The 18,448-nt window shown below is 44.3% G+C and overlaps 1 protein-coding gene across 6 annotated transcripts in view; it reads left to right on the top strand.

Annotated features, from left to right (window-relative positions):
* The window catches only part of APLP2 (amyloid beta precursor like protein 2), a 47,650-nt gene that overhangs the window by 16,348 nt on the left and 12,854 nt on the right, over window positions 1–18,448 (top strand). For 4 of the 6 annotated variants that reach the window (XM_080366658.1, XM_080366657.1, XM_080366656.1 and 1 more), the window contains exons 2-7: window positions 7,055–7,228; window positions 8,454–8,583; window positions 11,957–12,069; window positions 13,717–13,892; window positions 14,449–14,666; window positions 16,368–16,535. In XM_080366658.1, the coding sequence (XP_080222784.1) occupies window positions 7,055–7,228; window positions 8,454–8,583; window positions 11,957–12,069; window positions 13,717–13,892; window positions 14,449–14,666; window positions 16,368–16,535 (979 nt within the window). The remainder of the gene's footprint in view (window positions 1–7,054; window positions 7,229–8,453; window positions 8,584–11,956; window positions 12,070–13,716; window positions 13,893–14,448; window positions 14,667–16,367; window positions 16,536–18,448) is intronic. The other 2 variants (XM_080366660.1, XM_080366659.1) reach the window with 1 other exon arrangement.

The following is an 18,448-nucleotide window of genomic DNA, read 5'->3' as shown; positions in this document are numbered from 1 at the left end:
TTTGAAAGCTGGAGGCCTATCCATTAATCTTTCTTAAAGGACACCGTTCTGGGTACAGTAACGTTTATTCAGGGAAGGTTCCAACTGAGTTGTTCTGAACTTTGTCTCTCCCCAGGGTAGAAAAGAGGATGCCAAAGGCAACCGTGTTACACAAACAACTGCAGGAAGCCATGAGGATGCTGAATCGTGGCTTTACCGAATTTGGTTGCTGCTCCCTGAGCGTAGCTATGCACCAGTACTGCCTGCAGTGCTGCTTTCTCTATCTGACCGTGGCTGTTCCCGAGTGCAAATGTCTGACAGGCAGATTATCTGCCCAGTGACTCATGTAGGCTTGGTTTATGGAGCATGGTGAACTAGGGGAGGAGGGGGAAATAATCTGTTACCTCATTAGTACAAATTCCAAGGGCAGAAAGGCTGCTTGGAAAGGTACTTGGAAATCTCCCCTTCTCTCCGTAGAAAGGCAGAGGAGCGTGCCAAAACGGTAAGGAATGCTTCAGGCTTCAGCAGCGTTTTGGTCTTTGGAACGCTACGGTTGCTGTCGGCACGTATGAAAGCACGTAGATTATTGTCACCGAACTTCCGACCGTGCAAGGCTGCATGTTGGCCATCAACAGCAGCGATCTAGGTAGAAACTGCACCCGAGCTAGCGCTGCAGCTCCTGCGGTGGTTTCCAGTTTTCTGCTGGTGCAGAATCCTCTACCACAAAAGTCAATAAAGGACGAGCAGATGAGAACTCCGCCCCTTCCAGCAAGTTAAAGTAAGCCAAAGACTACTTTACTGAGATTTCTGCCATTTAAATTCAAAAGCAAACACAGGCTGGTATTATCAGCTCACAGCAGATCTGCCTGCAGACAATAATTCTTCCTGTCTTGGACCCCTGCCCATGTGCATTATTGTAATTATCAGCAATTTAAAAAAAAATAAAGCAATAAAGCTAGGATGAGCTGCTAGTCTGTAGATTTACTGCCTGCTGTGTCAGGCATTCATTAGACTTCCTGGGTTCAAGCCACCTATCTGCTGAATAAAAGCAGGAAGAGAAGCTAAGGAAAACAAAGCGTGAAACAATTTGAAGCACAAATTGAAAGCTCTGCTCCTGTTTACAAGTTATAAATCCCAAACCAGGGGAATTTTAAGTGTTCTGCTCTGAGTTCTTGTGCGTAAAGTCAGTCTGCCAACTTCTCCTGCTTTTTAATTGAAGTTTAGCATTCCTGAATATTGGGTTGCCATAAACCATTAATTCCCTCACAGGTGAGATTCACGGTAACGAACATTAGATTTCAGGGCTGTGCGGCACGTCAAGACCTGGGACGGCTCAGCTTTATGATGCCAGCCCAGCTGTTACCCTTCCAAAAGCTTCAGCTTCACGCCTCCTGTCAGACGTAGAGTCGGGTGCCTGCAACATCTCTCTTTGATTTTTATTTCTATTTTGCCAAGGGCTGGCCTCTCCTGATGGAAAGAGAAATGCCCACTAGCGATTTTTTCAGCCAAGGAAAGGGTGAAAAGTTAGAACACTCGCGCATTTAAAAGCCACCAGCCTTCAAGGGTTATGCTCACAAGAAGGCTGATAAGGGAACAAGGCTCATTTTTCTATCAAAGAAACTGTTAGAATTCCTCAGTGGACTCGGAAGAGTTCCGTTTGTGTCCTCCGTATCTATGGATATTACACAGACATAGGCAGAGTCACAGTGTCAGCCTCCTCATAGAGTAGGAAATGTTCTGGGTTGGTTTTTTTAAAGCCAGAAAAGCTTTTTTTTTTTTTTCTTTAATTAAGTAAAGGTGGGGGGCATAATTTGTCTGGGTAGGGACTGTGCTGAACAGCATGTTCTGAAGTCCCTCAGGTGGTGGTTCATGTGCATTCTGATTTAATAAGCAGTATTACTTTCAGAGGCTTCGCTTAATTAAAAACAAACAGCACAAGTGATCTTTCAGAGTACTGCCTGGCATTTTTTGGTCACTGTAGCAGCAAATAGTTGCGGAATACCTGTAACTCTTCTGAGTGGGAAATCTGATCCGACCTGCAGACAATCCTGCAAAAGGCTCTGCATTTTCTCTTGGGGCAGGGAATGCCCTCAGCTGCTATTAATCTGTGTTCTCTGGCCAAGTCAATGCAATTCACGACTGGAGCTGCTTTTTTTTTTTTTTTTTTTCCTAGCAGCTTATAAATTCTAGAGGCTGGAGTTTCAGTTTTAAACCAACTTAATCTTCCGTGCCTTTATCCGGCCAGGGCTGCTCATGTATTGCTGCAGCAGAAGCCTGATGGAAAGCACGGGCAGCATGAGTTTTCCTAGCAGGCTCTCCGTACTTCTCAAGCCTTGCAGTCCTTCCACCCTGTAGCCAGATTTTCTATAATGCATATTCCTAGATTTTCTTTAGAAACCATATGCTGTGAGAGCAGCTCTTCTGCATAAATGAAAAGGCAATCTTAAGATCTCCTGCTAAGCTCCCGTCCACACCGATTTTGCTGGAATAAAGGCTCGTATGCTGGCTAATCTGATCAGGTGGGTGAGGTCACTGTAATGTTTGACCTCACAGAAAATTCAGAATGTAGTTAAATGTGACATTTTGTAGATACCTTTGTGCTATTACGGAAAGCTCTGAGGAACTCGTTCCTGTGCACCATAATGATCAACTTGTCTTTACAAAAGAAAGAAACTCCAATCCCCCTTCAGTCCTGAAGTCCCCAGCCGCATGCCAGAAGGCTTTCCCGAATAACATTCGATAGCTGTATAGGCAACATGCTAAATAAGGTATGTTGCGATGAGGTTTAACAGATCCTGGAAATCAGAGGCAAGGAACAAGGGGGCGGTTTTCATGTTTACATCTTTCTGAATCAGAGCTGCAATGTATCGCTGTACATTTCTAGGGGTAGGTGTAAAATATTCCTTATTTTACCTAAGCTGATAGGAATTTCTGGATATTGTTCCCAGCTGAAATAGAAACTGAAGTTGAAGTAGAGGCACACCAGAGAGCAGAAGCGGTTTAAACTCACAAAAAAACCCTCCTGAAAGAACGTCACTGTGCCATGCAAAGCCCTCTAGCCTGGCATCCCTCCTTTGCGATGGGTAGATACTGGTAAGAAGGAAAGACATGACCCTTGTTATCACGTAGAGCCCAGGCCTCTGGATGGATAAAGCAAGCTCACCCATCAAACCCACTGTCACAAGCTGAGGAGTCTGGTAGTAAATGGAAAACAGGATACTTGGGCAGAGACACGACCATCAGTGATAGTGATTTAGAGGTTTGAATTCCAATGTTTTGGGACCGTAAATCAGGCACTGCATGACAGGGTGAGGAATTTAAGTGGCATGACCTGGCCAGAGATTTTTGTGTTTATGGAATCATGGTTTCTTTGGTCTTGGAAAGCAAACTGGATTACAGAATTACACCAAAAGGCAGAATGGGATTTATCGTGAAACATCTTGTAAATGCAAGTGCCAGTGAGGAAAGTAATGGTTTCTGACGGTCTTTCCCCAGATAACGTTTGTCTAGCTCTCATGTTATGGGTATCTATTAATAGGATAACTACTAAAATAGTGTTTCCCAAGGACATACAGAACTGGATGAACTCTCTTCCATTTTGTGCATGTTGCACCTCTCGAGCTGTCACTCTGCTTGTTTAAGGGATTGAATAGTTGCTCTCCAGCACGAAAAGAGGCGACTGCTTCCATTTATGGCTGGGAAATTCACAAAGAAGAATGTGCTGTCAGTTTGTTCATCCCTCTGCAGTGTGGTATGGATGAATTCTCTGAAGTGCTGAAGAGCTTAGCTAAGGACATGGCCTTATCCCAAGCTTTGTGCTGGTTTATGTGTTCCCCAAACCTCCTTTTGCAAAACGATGCTTAAATGTAGACTAGCTGACCTGAGGCATCGTCAGCCCAAGCGATCTGCTTTTATTTTTGACACATCAAAGGCCATTGTGGGGAGCAACAGAAAATGACTTTGTCCCCCCAAAAAATCTTGGAGGTGACTTTCTTCACTACTTCGGTAGCAGCATTAATGGTGTGGCCACCTGGTACTAATGAATTTCGCTGTGCTGTATTCTTTCAGAACAGGTAGAATGAGATTAAAATGCAAAATTAAATAACTGCTGTGATAGGTGGCTGGAGTGGATCACCAGTGGTGACAAATGGAAGTCCCTTCCTCAAAAATCTTATCTTGCAGGTCACGAGGTTAAAGATTCAAAGTATATCAAAGTTCATTAACTTACTCAACAAAGCAATTAAAGAAAAGATTTATTCCATTTGATTAAAACTGATGAAATCAAGCAAGTAATTAGTCTTGTTTGTTCAGCTGTGAATTGGGGCTTAGCATGTTCTGGTAGCTACAGCAACAGCACTCGACTGATATGTAAACTATGTGAGCAATCCAGGGAGGAGGAATGATACCTTTGCCACAGTGCAGAGGTGTCAGGCCAGAGAGAGATGGCAAAACCCCCCACCGGCTCACATCGGTATGTAAACAGGGGGTGGGCATGATTTCAGGAGGTTGGTATGTGTTTGAACAGGAGTTTTGCTCATGCAAGAGCTGTTATGAATGGCGTGCTTATGGCGGTTTCTGCCTCTCCAGCTGGAGCCTGCACCTCTCCTGCTTATGCAGTTACCTTATTTTGCTGCATACTTGTTAGGTTTGCTTTGAAGTACAAAGATCTCATGCATAGGCAGTGCTAATGATCTCCAAACCGTTCATAACACGTACAATTTATTCTCTTTTGATGCACTGTGTTCTTCTTAGGAGGGTTAATGCTTTCTGCATACTTGATCTTGCCTTTTTTTTTTTTTTCTTTTCAGAATTCAGCTTGAATCTTGGATGTAGTTGCAGTGTTGTCATAAAATAGAATTGTGTTGTGGATTGTTTCCTTGAACATGTCAAGTCTTGTGCTCTCTGGAAGGTGGTTGTTGGTACCAAAGGGCTGTGTGTTTGGAGAGAGATAAAAGGCCCTCTGACAAAGTTTGTATGTGTGTGTTATGAAGGATCGTTCTGTGTTGGCTGCCCAGGGAAGCGGTTAACTCGCCATCCCTGAAGGGATTTAAAAGATGCATTGATGTGGGACTTAGGGACGTGGTTTAGCGGTAGGCTTGGCAGGGCTGGGTGAAAAGTTGAACTTGATGGTCTAAAGGTCTTTTCCGCCCTAAACGATGCTACGATTCTATGATACAGCAGGGAGGGAGGCAGTGCAAGAGCATAGGTGTTGCTGCCTGGTATCAGTTGGCACTTGTTAGAAGCACGTGTTTATTAAGTGGTTTGATTTCTGAAGGAACAAAGTGACTGCACCCTGTTACCCAGCCTCAGTGTATTCATCAGAAGTCCTCCTGTACCTGAAGTACGTAACTCTCATGTTTTCATTAGGATGGAGAGTATGAGAAATGTATCTACACTAAACTTGAAAGTATATGTGAACTTGGAAGCGTTTTGTTAGGGTCACATCAATGTTGGTATCTATTATATATAGTTCAGTATTTCTTTGCTTTGTCAACTGCGCTAAAACTTGCTGTCATGAGTGTCTGTTGGGTGAAAGGGTTAGAGTACCTAGAAGCTGCTTGTATAGGACTGTTTCCCTTAAGTGATGTGCAGCTGAATAGTTCGTAAAACTCAAGGGGTAATTTTTCTGAAGCTGACATGTGAATTTATGCTTTTGTGCCTCAAGTTGGTCTTATCCCCCAAGCACTAGCTATGTGTTCAGCACTAAACAATCGTTTACTCTCCCTTAGTGTTGAAGTGTCTTCTCTCCAGGCAGTGGTTTTGTGTGTAATTGGGAGAGGGAGAAATGAACTAATTATAATGGAGTTAATTTTTTCCTAATATCCAGCAACTAGGAGCTGCACGCAGGGGTTGTCCAGCTGAATTCTTTGCTTTGCTCTCCTTTATTTGCATTAAGCATACATGTATTGATAATATGAGATGATGGGGATCTGTAGGCAGTAGGGGATGAACGGTGCCCACAATAACGTCTGCATGTTTGAGTGCATGAAAAGTTAAATGTGAAGGCAGGACTGGTGGCCTAGGGTAGTGCTGCCTGCCAGGAAAAAAGCAGCTTTAGGGGCAGCGGTGCCGTGAAGCCTCTCTGCATTGCAGTTTCTAATCTGCCTCGTCTGGAGTAGTTGAAATGGATTTCCTTCCCCTAAACACCTTAAAGAGCTTTCGATTTAGGAGTTCATCTGTTTGTTGCCTCATACCTCTTCTTTTCTTTTTTTTTTCTTCTAATTCTTTCACAACAGCTAGTAGTTATGTAGGGAGAGGATGTTCAGCTCCCAGCATCCAGTCAGGCTTTTCAGAAAAAACCCGTCTGCAGTTTAATTTAATCTCTTTCTTTCTTTTGGTCAGGCAGCAAGATTTCAGAAAGAAAACCTGACCTTGTTTTCATTGATCAGTCTGCAGTTTGACCCAAATGTGGCTCTGGGTTGTCGGGTTTTTGTCTGTTGGTGCAGGGTGGGAAGTGCACAGAATACACATCAGAAACCAGGCAGTACAAACACCCACAGGAGTGTGCAGAATGAGAGGCAGGGGGCTTTGAGGGGCTGGTTGCAACAGCTAGTTTTTTCTGATTCAGCAGAAGTCATCTTTACTTGGTGTTTGAGCCAGAAGCTTAGGTCTTTCTGTCTCTAATATTTGAAGATTTTGGGAGAAACATATGGCTTCAAAGTCTGAGCAGCATTCTTGCAGTGGGAAGCAGTTAATTAGTAGTAGCAATACCCGCTTTGCATGTAAGCTCATGGAGTGTTAGCTCCACCAAAAGTTGTTAGTATTATTTGTCTTCAAATATCAGTTAAAGTTTTTCAGACATCTGTTTTAGCCTTTGTGAGCGCAACCTTTAAGTGTGAATTACTCTTGGTTTTGGTAAGCTGTTGCAATAATAAAAACAGAGTTTGGACAAACAAAACACCTTGCTGATGTGGGCTCATGAGCTTTAAGGGATGCTGTTATGAAATAGTTTGCAAGATGCCGCCGATATTCTGGATTAAGCAGGAGCTCTCTGAGAAGATGCCAGAGGGTTTATGTGTTCTGCTTTTGATCGGATAATGCAATCAGCATGTTTTGGTTTTGTTTGTCTTCACAGGCACTTGCAGCCAATGCTGGGACAGGGTTTGCAGTGGCAGAGCCTCAAATTGCCATGTTCTGTGGGAAGCTAAACATGCATGTGAACATCCAGACTGGGAAATGGGAACCTGACACGTCCGGGACCAAGAGCTGCTTTGGAAAAAAGGAAGATATTCTGCAGTACTGCCAGGAGGTGAGTTGATCTGTGAGATCCTGAATCGTCACTGCTGCTAAGGAATTGAATTCCAGCTTAGCTGGTCGGTAGCAAATTCACCCTTCAGGAGACTAACCTGCTGTTGACTAGTTCACTTCCCTGAATTGTGTTGGTGGTTTACAGCCCAGGAGGAGCAGGCAGGACACTGCAGTGGGCTGTAGGAGCTACCTCTGATTTAGATCAATTATGCCGCCACAGAAGGTCCTCGGTCTGTAAGTCAGAGAGGTGCCCGTGTCTGTGTGTGCAGGGGTTTCCTCAAACGTTCAGCCTCTGAGCTGGTTAACCAGCATCTGCTCCATGTTGTGCAAAATGGAACCTGACGCCTATTCTAATTAGTACGTGGCCTTGTTGTTCTTGGTGACATGTTCAGATCAGCTGGACTATTAGAAAAATATTCTCACCAAAATGTAGCCAGTGTCTTTAGGCTCTTTATGCTTTATTGTAAAAGATGTAATCTCCTTTCAGCATGCTCCAGAGTAACGTATTGGCCTTGATCCGTGTCTTACTTGTCACCTCAGAGGAGCAATTTATGTAAAATACCACAAGGAATGTGTTATTTTTTTAATGGGAAAGTGATAGAATACACATCTGGACTGGAAAACTTTTAGAACTGTTTTACCAGGCTGATACAACTGGGGCTACGCTTGGTTCCCGTAGTAGGATTCTACGTGTAAGTCAGTGTCTGGACTTGAGAACCGGAGCAGGACATCAGGATTTTATTAATACACCATAAATGGAGCAGGGATAAGGAAACCTGAGGAGGTGGGTGCATGTTGGCTTGACAAGTGAGGAGAGAGTCTGAAGAGATTACTGAGCTCTATTTGTTGCCATGTTCCAGAGGGTATCGCACTGCACCAGGCAGAATGGAACAGGTAAGTCTCCTCCAAACCCAAATACTCCTCCTCTGCTACCGTGCAAAGCCAGACACCTCAGCTTAGTGCCAGTGAAGGCTCTTGCCCTGACCTGGCTTTCTCCTGCCACAAAGTGATGACCAGTTCCATTTCTCAAGCCCAGTGTGACAAACAGCTGGCAGCTTTATGTCTCCAGCTGTTGTAAGCTTGGCCCAGAGGAGAATCTGTGTCAATGTGCAAATTTGAACTTGTTTTTATGTAGAGCACCAGCCTCACTGCTCCTGGTTAGGAGCCACTTTGCATGTTCTTTGTCCTTTCTGGAGAGAAACCTCCCTGTGCGTCTTGTTAAACAGATGTACCCAGACCTTCAGGTTACGAACGTTGTGGAAGCCAACCAACCTGTCAGCATCGACAGCTGGTGCAAGAGGGGGAAGAAACAGTGCAAGGACCACACTCACATTGTCGTGCCCTACAAGTGCCTGGGTGAGTGTGTGGTATGATGTGTTTGTGCATTCTTGTGGGAGGAGCAAAGAATTGCCTCCTGGCTTCTCACAGGGGGAACAACAGAGTTTATAAGGCTTCACTTAGATCAGCTTGCCATTTCTGCATCCAGCTTCTGCTTAAACATTTTTATTTCCACAAGATGGAACTCTGCCTTTCTCAAACAGATCAACAGCTTGATAACAGCTGTGGTGGAATAATGGTGCCTGGCGCGAAAAAGAAATCCCCATTCTCTCTGCAACTGCCATAAAAACCTGAAGGCTATTGTATTTGAGTATCACAAAGACATTGGGATTTAATACTGTGATCCTATTTTTGTGGAGCTTTAATATTTTGTTGCCTTGGAGACTCGAATGCTCAGTGTGTTTAGGCTTCCTGCTTTGGTCTTGGCAAGAGATCTCTATTCTGTTTCAATGACTATATTTAAACTTTGCTAGTTCAAAGAGGCCCTGCTTCTTGCAGCTGTATCCCATGTCCCCACTTTGAATTGTGAAAGAATAAGAGAGAAACGGTGATGGGTTTCATGGTGCTTTCCAGAATCTATCCACCCTCTTGAAGCAGGCAACATGTTTATCTTGTGCTTTTGACCCGTAGGTTGTGCCTGACGCTGCGCTGCACTGCATGCGTTCTTAGTAGTAAGCTTAGTCTCAGCTGGCTGGATCTCTTCTCAGTTATCCGCTGGGAAAGACTTCTTTTGTACGAAGTCTTGTGCGATCTTGGAGAGTTTTGATTGCTGGGAGCATTCGGCAGGAACCAGTGTTCATAACTTGTATTCGTATCTCAGGTTAGCACGTGGTTTGATGTAGGAGAACGCAGGTGAAACTGCAGAACTGTATGGGTGCTTTGTCCTGTATGAACAGCTTCCACTAGGTCGTCGTAAAGCACTTCATAAAAAATGGAATTTGATGTGGACACGTCCTGGGAGAAAGATATTTGCCTTTATAGATGTGAAAATTCAGGTTTGAGAAGCAACCAAACCCATTCTACTGAGAACTTTTAATGGAAATAAGGATGAAAGCCAGATCTCTGGTTTCATAAGGGTCATCTCTTTTAGAAGTAATCCTCCCCCAAGCCTATTCTCCAGCTGCAAAATAAGCTGATTTTAGTGACAGCGCCCTGAAATTTGATAAGCGTTAAACTGTCTGTCAAAGTTTTAATTAGTGTCTTTCACAGTGTTCTTGACTTGTACGGCCCAAGCTTTGGATTTCAGATTTGAGTTGCAAGTCGGTAGCCCATGTGTGTATAAAATACCTTCTCCTCTACAGCAGTGCTCAGATCGCTGGTTGTAAATGGAGGGTGTGTTTCTCTCGGGTGCCTGTGACTTTTTGGTTACAGTCAAACTGTGGTTTTTTTTGTTCCTGTTCCAGCTTGTGTCTTCTGTGCTACATTAATGCACAGACTCTCCTGAGGTTGGCTCTTGCTGTGTGCAGTGTTTACCTTTCTCCTGCCTCCTCCCCCCCCCAGCGATGAAAGCTCTTTTGTATTTCAAAAGTAAAGAGGGGAGAAGAGGAGAACCCATTAGCACTCTCACTGAACTGTAAAATAAAGGTAACAATAGGATGATGGGAGCAGGGCCGAGCCTGGCGAGGTGTGAAAAGACAAACTGCTGACAGTTCTGGCTGCTAGGTGGCATGGAAACCCCTCTCAGACCTCCTCCGAGCTGGAAAGGCTGAGGATTTTTCTTTTTTGACACCAGTGGCCGTGAATGGGGAAGGTGTCCATCAATGTGTAGCGTGTAAGGGTTTTCCAGTTCCGATGTGAACTGAGAGAATCTTCCATGTGTCTTAGGCGACGGGGCTAAGACTCGGTGTTTTTCAAAGTAGCTGCTTAACGGCTGCTCTTTGTTAATGATTATTGTATCCGATCAGTTTGATCCCTCTGCCTTCCCCAGAAACACTGTCTCTTCATTTTAAACTCTGGTCAGTTTTAGCTTGCTTATCAGAAGCATTTAAACCTTTCATCTCAAAATTCTCACTGGCCTGTTGTGTCTTACTAGTTTAAAATTTAACTAACAGAAAAACAAATTGAAAAAGGATGATGAATGCTACTTGATTTCATTATCTTGCAGTTGTCATCAGATAATCTGTCTGTAAACTCAGCTTGTGTATAATGCATAGGAGATGTGTCCGTGAGCCTTTGGTGTCAATCCTGGGGGGCTGAAAAAGAGAATGCTTGCCCAAAACGTTAAAATTTCTGTTGAAAAGGTGGTGTTGAAGGTTAGTTGGACAAATAATTCTACTCCCTGAAGACTGTGAGAGAAGGCCTTTGATTTAAAACCCTTTTCTCCAATGTTAATAAATGATTCCTAAAGCTGCCGGTCATGTGTGCAAGGTGTTGCTTTGAAACACTTGGACTCTGCTTTTTTAAAATTGCTGGATGTGACATTTAAATCTGCAAGAAAGAAAGAAAAATCTCAACTTTGGGAAAATTTCACGTTTTGGGTTCCAGTGGCAGTGTTTGGTAGGACTTCTGGGCTAAGAACAGAAAGTAACACTGATACGGTTCTGATACTTGTTTCATATGTGGTGCCAAACCGAGTTGTGGTGGAAATTCAGGCTAAATAGTTTTTAAATCCAACTATTACAGAGTCCATAGAGCACACCAGTTCTCTCTTTCTCTCTCTGACCTTCCTCAAAAGCAAAGAGTCTGGGTTTAAGATTGTGCCAAAACTTCATCATGCTGGTGAGGTGGTGGCTGTCTGAATGGTGGAATGCAGTGTATTTGCTGACTGTGATTGTACTCTGGTTTTTGGGCTGTATAGTTTTTATTTTTCCAGCTCTCTGTGTTTTGGTTAGGACTGTCCCAGTCAGGGAATGTGCTGCAGTTGATCCTGAATTAAACCATCTGGAAACAAAACAAAACAAAACCAAACACGACTTGCTCAGATACCCAGATACTGAAAACATAGATAATGCTGGTGGCATATAAAAATCTCCAGGCTGTTACGGCACCAGACAGCATGAACTAACTTTGGTACGATGCAACTCATTTAGAAATTGGTGATTAGATGGTTTGAAAACTTCCTTATGCAGATGCAATCTTCTCAGAGATTTGAGTGAAATCTCTTCAGTCAATCCTGTCTGTTCCATGAACAACTATTTATTAACAAGGGCTGTAAACTTTGCTTTCAGTTCAGCCTTAGGGTTCGCATTGTTTTTACCTTGGAAACTGAGGCTCTCTTTTTCTGTTAATTCGCCAGGGATAGCTGCTGATCTGACCTGTCCCTGTTAAAAATATATCAAAACTTTAAGGCAGTTGCAACGAAAGTGTACTTTGGGGGAGTTCTGATATTGGCTTTGTTTTCTGTTGGAAGTCGGACATGTGTGAACTGTGGACATTTTGGTTTTTTTTTCAGTGGGTGAGTTTGTAAGCGATGTCTTGCTGGTTCCAGAGAAGTGCCAATTCTTCCATAAGGAGTGGATGGATGTGTGTGAAAGCCATCAGCACTGGCACACTGTGGCGAAAGAGGTAATTGAGCTGCTGTGGCAGGAATCTGTATTCTGGATCCGTCCATTTGGCTGTGTAGTGTCGGAGCAATACAGCATTTATCCATACAGGTTGAGGCAGAGAGCAAATGGGAAAAAAAAAGATAATTAAAAGTAGTCAAGTGACTTAAAAAACCTGTGTAGCTAGCTGAATTATTCTTCACTTGTGGAAAGCTGTCCTAAGTAGCTTGCCCAAAATCATACCCTAGGATGGAGCTAGGAATTGAAATGAGGTCTCTGGGATGTTTCAGTCCAGTGGCTCATCCTTCTTTCCAGGGTGGAGATCTACAGGTCATGGGATGCTCGCTACTTCCCTTGCATGTTTTGCATTTGTGTACCTGCTGGTGCTGCTGGGGATTTGGTTGGGAATGTTTGCTTGGGGGCAGCCTGAGTTTCATTGTGACTGATTAGTGGAGGTTTTACATAAGAGATGGATTATCTTCTCAGAATAAATCTAGCCTGTGGGGGGTTTTTTGTGTTGTGGGTTTTTTCTTTTTTTTTTCTTCTTTTTTTTTTTTAATCGGAGTAGCAAAAATGTTGCAAATACTCTGCACGCCCATTCGACCTGGAGGAAGTGAAAACAAGATCGTGATGAAATGTACATGTTTTCCATTTTGTAGAAACTGCAATTACAGAAACAGCAACACAGTGATTAGTTGTAATGGTGCTAGTAAAGGTGAGCTCAAGGATGCACCAGTTACAACTTCCTACTTCTCTAAAATCCTGAGAGCAAAAACACATCTAAATAAAGCTGTGCTAGAGGAATCACCTTTTAATTGAGGATAAACTTGTTAATGTCTAGCAGATTTAAACATCACTGGCTTTCAAGATAGTTGCAGCACTTTTCCAGAAATACTTGGCTTTTATTTTACATCTGTGCTGTAACAAAGCAAAGCACAGAAGGATTCCGAGGTACATAATAAAGCCTTTCTTCATAATTTTCTGGGGCGCCACAAAGCCATGTATTCCCTTAGTTTAAGAGAAGTGTATAGGCATAATGCCTGATTACAGTTTGCATTTGGCTTTTTCTTGAATTTTCTGGTTGATTTTCATCTACAGCATGTTAAAATAATCTTGACGCAAAGTCCATTTGAGCGATTACTCACTTACTCCAGTGTAAAGTTTAATAGATAAAGTTTAATGAAACGGCCAGCCCAGGAAAGCAAACACCAGTTCTGTTTCTTTCAAGTGCTCTCTCCATTGAGTTGGCACAAAATGTCTATAGTTATTTTTCCTGGACAGAGTAGCCAGGCTGACAAATCAGGAGTTGTTAGGGGCTGAGGGGTGTTTGATATGTTAATACGAGGAAGCACTGGATGGCTCTGAATCTGAGACTTTTCTGGGGGTTTTGCTTAAGCTACAGGTTTCAAATCCATTTTCTTTTGATACGTTAACACCAGGAAGCACTGCATGGCTCTGAGTCTGAGAACCACCCGGAGGTTTCACTTAAGCTACAAGTTTCAAATCCATTTTCCTTTGATGTTCAGACTTGGGTCTTATGTCACTGTTGTCTTTTTGCTGTAGAATTTAGACCATTGGTAGTGTTCTTGGGATGTGTGCTAGACCAATTTCAGCTTTATCCAAAGCAAGAGCAGGGTGCTAAACTGACGTGAGTGGGCTCCTCTTTCAGGCCTGTCTGACAGAAGGGATGATCCTGCACCGTTACGGCATGCTGCTGCCCTGTGGAGTAGACCAGTTCCATGGAACAGAATACGTGTGTTGTCCTCAGGCAAAGGTTGTGGATGAGGCTGTGTCCAAAGAAGAGGAGGACGAAGACGAGGATGAAGACTATGACCTTTATAAAAGGTGGGTTTCTTACTGGCATAGATGTTAACAGCTCTGTACGTGCAATTGCTGTTCGTGAATATTTCACGCAGCAATTCCCGTGTGGTGAGAAGACTGAGAGGAGAATTCCTGTGCTTTTGAATTTCCCAAAGGGCTGTCCTGAGCCTGAGAAAGCCTTGCAGAAGGACAGATGACTTTGCAGTGCTCCTCTTACCGGAGGAGCCAAACAGCTCCCCTCCCTTCATCCTTAGTCAAAAAGACTGTCTGATTGCTACAGTAGGAAGCTCCCCCAATGACAGACTTTCACTTCCTGAAAAGAAGCTGATGAGAAAACGCAAGGAAACCCCATTAAGCCACAGCCACGGAGAAGCTCTGCCTGCAGTAGCAGGTGTGGCTGTAACAAGGGAAGTCCCATTGCGCTGGTTGATGGGCTGATCAGTAGTTGGTACGTTTATTTTCCCCACAGCTTGTGTTTCTAGAGCAGGTGAAGAAAGAATCATTATTCTGGTACATCAAAGGTTGGCTGCAATGTGATTAACCTTAACTTTACCCCCTAACTTAACTGTTATCCCTTCAGTGAGTTCCCCACAGAGGCAGGTGTAGAAGACTTCACAGGAACAGCTGTGGAGGAAGATGAGGATGAAGACGATGAAGGGGAAGAGGAGGAGGACGTGGTGGAAGACCGTGATTACTATTATGATAGCTACAAAGCTGATGATTACAACGAAGAGACCCCCACAGAGCCTAGCAATGATAAGGCTGTTTCCGAAAAAGAAGTCAGCAGCGATATGAAATGTAAGACACATTCTAGCCTACAGACCTTGCTTGCTTCCTGGAGAGTATTCTTGTTGCCTGTCGGTTGGCGATGGGGTTTAGATCAAGTCAATAAATGCCACTTGGAAGTTTTATTTGCCAGATAAGTTAGCAAACAGAGGAGAGCTGATGATGCTTGTGTTTCAAGTGTTGAAATTAACTCTGTAGAGCATGGGCCGTATGCTTCCAGATAAACAGCAGTTCTGCTGGCAGAAAGCCCGGTGTTTGGCATGTTGAACGAGAGCCTCCGTGAAGGTGCGGTGTTGAGTCAGGAAAGCCGTATCTGCATAGGCTAATTTTGGAAGACCTTAAGGAAGCATTTGGGGTACGCTAGGAATTTAAAATCCTGGCTTGGGGTGGTTATCTTGGATTTGGTGTTTTATACCAGCGTACAAAAAGGAAGCTAAAAGTGGTGGGCTGTACTCTGCAGAGGTGGCGTGAAGGTGCCATCCGACCATTTCAGAGTGAGGAACATACTTAGCGCTGCCTTTGCGTAAACACTTCTCTTTCATGAAATAAAGTCAGCCGGCACGGTTGGCCCAACGTTATTATGTGAGTTATACATCTTTTCTGCAATAGTAATATATACTATGCTTGCGGTAGCTTTTGTTAAGCGGTAGGTGCCATTGTGGAGGGCATCCGCTGATGGTGCGGTGGCTCAGCGTTATGTGATGTCCTGTACTTTGCATGTAGAAGTGTCTGCAGAGGAGGGGAGAGGGAATGAAATTCAATTAGCTACAGATCACTGAATCATTGCCAGCAGTACTTGCATCTTTTTGGTAAAATGCCAGCATGCTGCAGATAATTTTTTACTTGCTGAAACAAGGCTTAGCTCATATATGTACGGGACTGTTCCAGGACTGCAGGTATTGAATCAGACTGGGAACAATGTGACTGGGGTGTCTGTTTTGGGGGTATGCAGTCTTTTCTTCCCTGCAGTACCACGAACAGTTGCTACCCTATACACTGTATGTGTTCTCTTGCCTCGGAATAAGGCAGCTGCTTGTATTGCCCACTTATTGTGAAGCAGGCCACAACCGTGGCTGCCTGCAGTTTCAATATTTGGTGTACCGATGTTTCAAAACTTAAAAACCTAGCGGCTGAGATTGCCATGGCGATCATGTTCTTCTTGCTTAGCCTGCCTTTTCACTTGCTTTTGTACCTCACCTTTAAGATGGGAAGCGTCTATCCAGGCCGAGTGCAGAGAGCAGGACATCTTTGAACGCTTTAAGCAGCACTAATGGGCTTTCTTTGCATCATGTTGGTTTTACACAGCAGAGGCTCTACCACTGGGGCACCCGAGGCATAGCGCTGTGGCATCAGCAAAGTAGATCCTTGCTGCTTCAGCCTCTAGCTAAGGAGAAAGGGCTCTTGCAGATGAGAGCTCTGTGTTGAGGCAACTGCTCAGGTAGCCCGCTGCTGCACGTTTGCTCCAGAACACCACGTGAATATTCAGTCTCTGTGAATAGCGCTGGCAAGCCTTGTGACCAGTGCTTTTGCAATGTAATAACCCCCCCCCCCCCCCCCAAACTGACAAAAGCCCATTGGCTGGTGAAGTAGCGATGCTGAGGCCAGCGCTGGTGCCCTAGAAGAAGAACTAGAGCCGCCGCCGCTGCGTTGTGTAAGTTGCTCTGCAAGGCCTGTGCTCCTCACTAGCTTATGTTCTAACCCGTCTCCACACAGCTGTCTGCTCGCAGGAGGCGATGACAGGGCCCTGCCGGGCTGTGATGCCTCGTTGGTACTTCGATCCTAACAAGAGAAAATGCATTCGCTTTATATATGGAGGCTGCGGAGGCAACAGGAACAATTTTGAGTCAGAGGAGTATTGTATGGCTGTGTGTAAAAAGATGAGTAAGTCCTGCCCTCCCGCTGGCCCTTTTGCAGCTAGCCACTGTCTGTCTGGCGTTTGGTGTCTCGTCCTCCTTGCCTAGGTGAAGAGAGGGTACGTGTGTAGCTTCTCCTTTTGGTTCTGGTGTCTGCAGCAGTTCTGTCTGTCCTTTTGCAGCAGTCTCCTCTTGTCTCCGCTTCTCTAGGTCTTCAGGGGGAACTTTCCTGGGGAAAGTGGCTCTCGGCGTATGCTGTCTGTGCTCACCGTTGGCTTGCAGCTCTTGCTAAGGGTGTAGTTATCCTCTTCCAGACCTGTAGCAGGGACCGGGGGCTGTCTCTAACCGCCTGGGAAAACACATAGCTTGCCTGTTTGCGTATGTGGGTTTGTTCCCAAATACATGGAAGAAAGACTTGCTCTTCCCCAGTCGTGTTACCGTGCATATGTTTGACCAGTCGGTCCTGAAAAGTCAGCTGCTACTCACCCTTCTCCTGGCAGTAGGCATTTTCTTGCTATTTTAGTTTGGGGCAATTATCAGAGAAGTAGTATAGAATTCAGATTGCCGCTTTCAGCTGGGTTTGAAATATGAATCATGATTCAATCCCTGTGTTTTTGAGAGCTTGAGGTTTTTGGCACCAATTTCAACTGGCTTTTATGTCAGATGATAAAACTACCAAAAACATTTTAACCTCCTTATTAATCTTATTGTTGAACTCCAGCACTTCCACTTCAGCTACCATTAAAGCCTTTTGAAAGGCTTTTTGTGTTATCTGGGGCTTGGCAGTCTGACTATGCAGCCATAATCCTGTTTACAAAATGGGCTTCATGCAAGTGCTTTAGGTTGGGCTGATCTAACTGAAGTGGGGAAATAAAAGATGCGGATGTCAGGAGCTTTTTGTTCAAAAGTTTGTCCTCTTACAGGGGGATTTGGGGCTGGAAAGAGAGTTCTCTGTGTCCCAAGCCTGGTTCAGAAATGCCATCAGCAGGCCCAGAATACAGTACTGGTTGGACGTTGCCCCTTGCACACAAGAGTAACGCCTGTATTGTATGTTGCCGTTATTTCATGCAGTAATCCTTTCCCCATCTTCATTCCTCCTTCCCTACTTAGGGCGAGGGTTGGTGGATTCAGGTGTGTGCTAAACTCTCGCCCTGTATTCATTCTGAAGCGCCAGGTAAATTTTTTTTTCTGAAGCGTGCTGTCTTTCAGTGGCCTCTGAGAGGTCTTCCCACCCAAATCACTCATGGTTGAAAGGTTGCCTTAACGTTCCCTTTCTGCTCTCCCTTTGCTGAAGGGCAATGACAGAGTGCATCCTCCTTGCCCTAGATTGTTTCAGAAAGGGCTCTGGGATGTGTAGCTTCTAAAACTGTAGCACAGAAACTTGGTTCAATGTTCCCTGAACTGCGGTGTATGGAGTACAGAGCCCCTGTTGCGGATTTTGCAGGTGCTTGGAAAAAAATCAGTTCTGAAATGTTATTTCTCCCCTTGTCGAATCTGAATGTCTTAAAGATACAAACTGTCCAGCTCATTGGATGAGTCAGTTTGTCACACTGAGCGCCCTTCTGTTGCTGTCTTGTCTTATATCGCTGCTTGGTAGTCCTGCATGGTACATCTGGTAGGGAAGGTAGGTTTGAAGTTTAAAATATTGGGCAGCATTTTGTGCAGTTTTATTGTCAAGCTCCCTAATCATATTAATGATGTCTGGAGCCGGCTTGTCAGTGAACAGCTAATGCACAAAATGTCATTTAAGCTATCCAAAGCCAATGTGAAAGGGAAGAGAAAACCAGTTCTTTATTCTGCGATTCAAGTAATTCTGCTGCTGGAGCCAAATAGTGCTCATCTCAGAACTAATGAGGAGACCGAACAGGTGCTGGTTGCCGCAGTGCATTACTGTGTTTTGGGGATGATGTAACTAACTGATGTTGTGCAGTAAATTGGCAG

This window comes from Falco punctatus (assembly GCF_963210335.1).
Source record: "Falco punctatus genome assembly, chromosome: 16".
NCBI classification, from domain to species: Eukaryota; Metazoa; Chordata; class Aves; order Falconiformes; family Falconidae; genus Falco; species Falco punctatus.
This window is presented reverse-complemented; position numbering and strand designations above follow the sequence as displayed.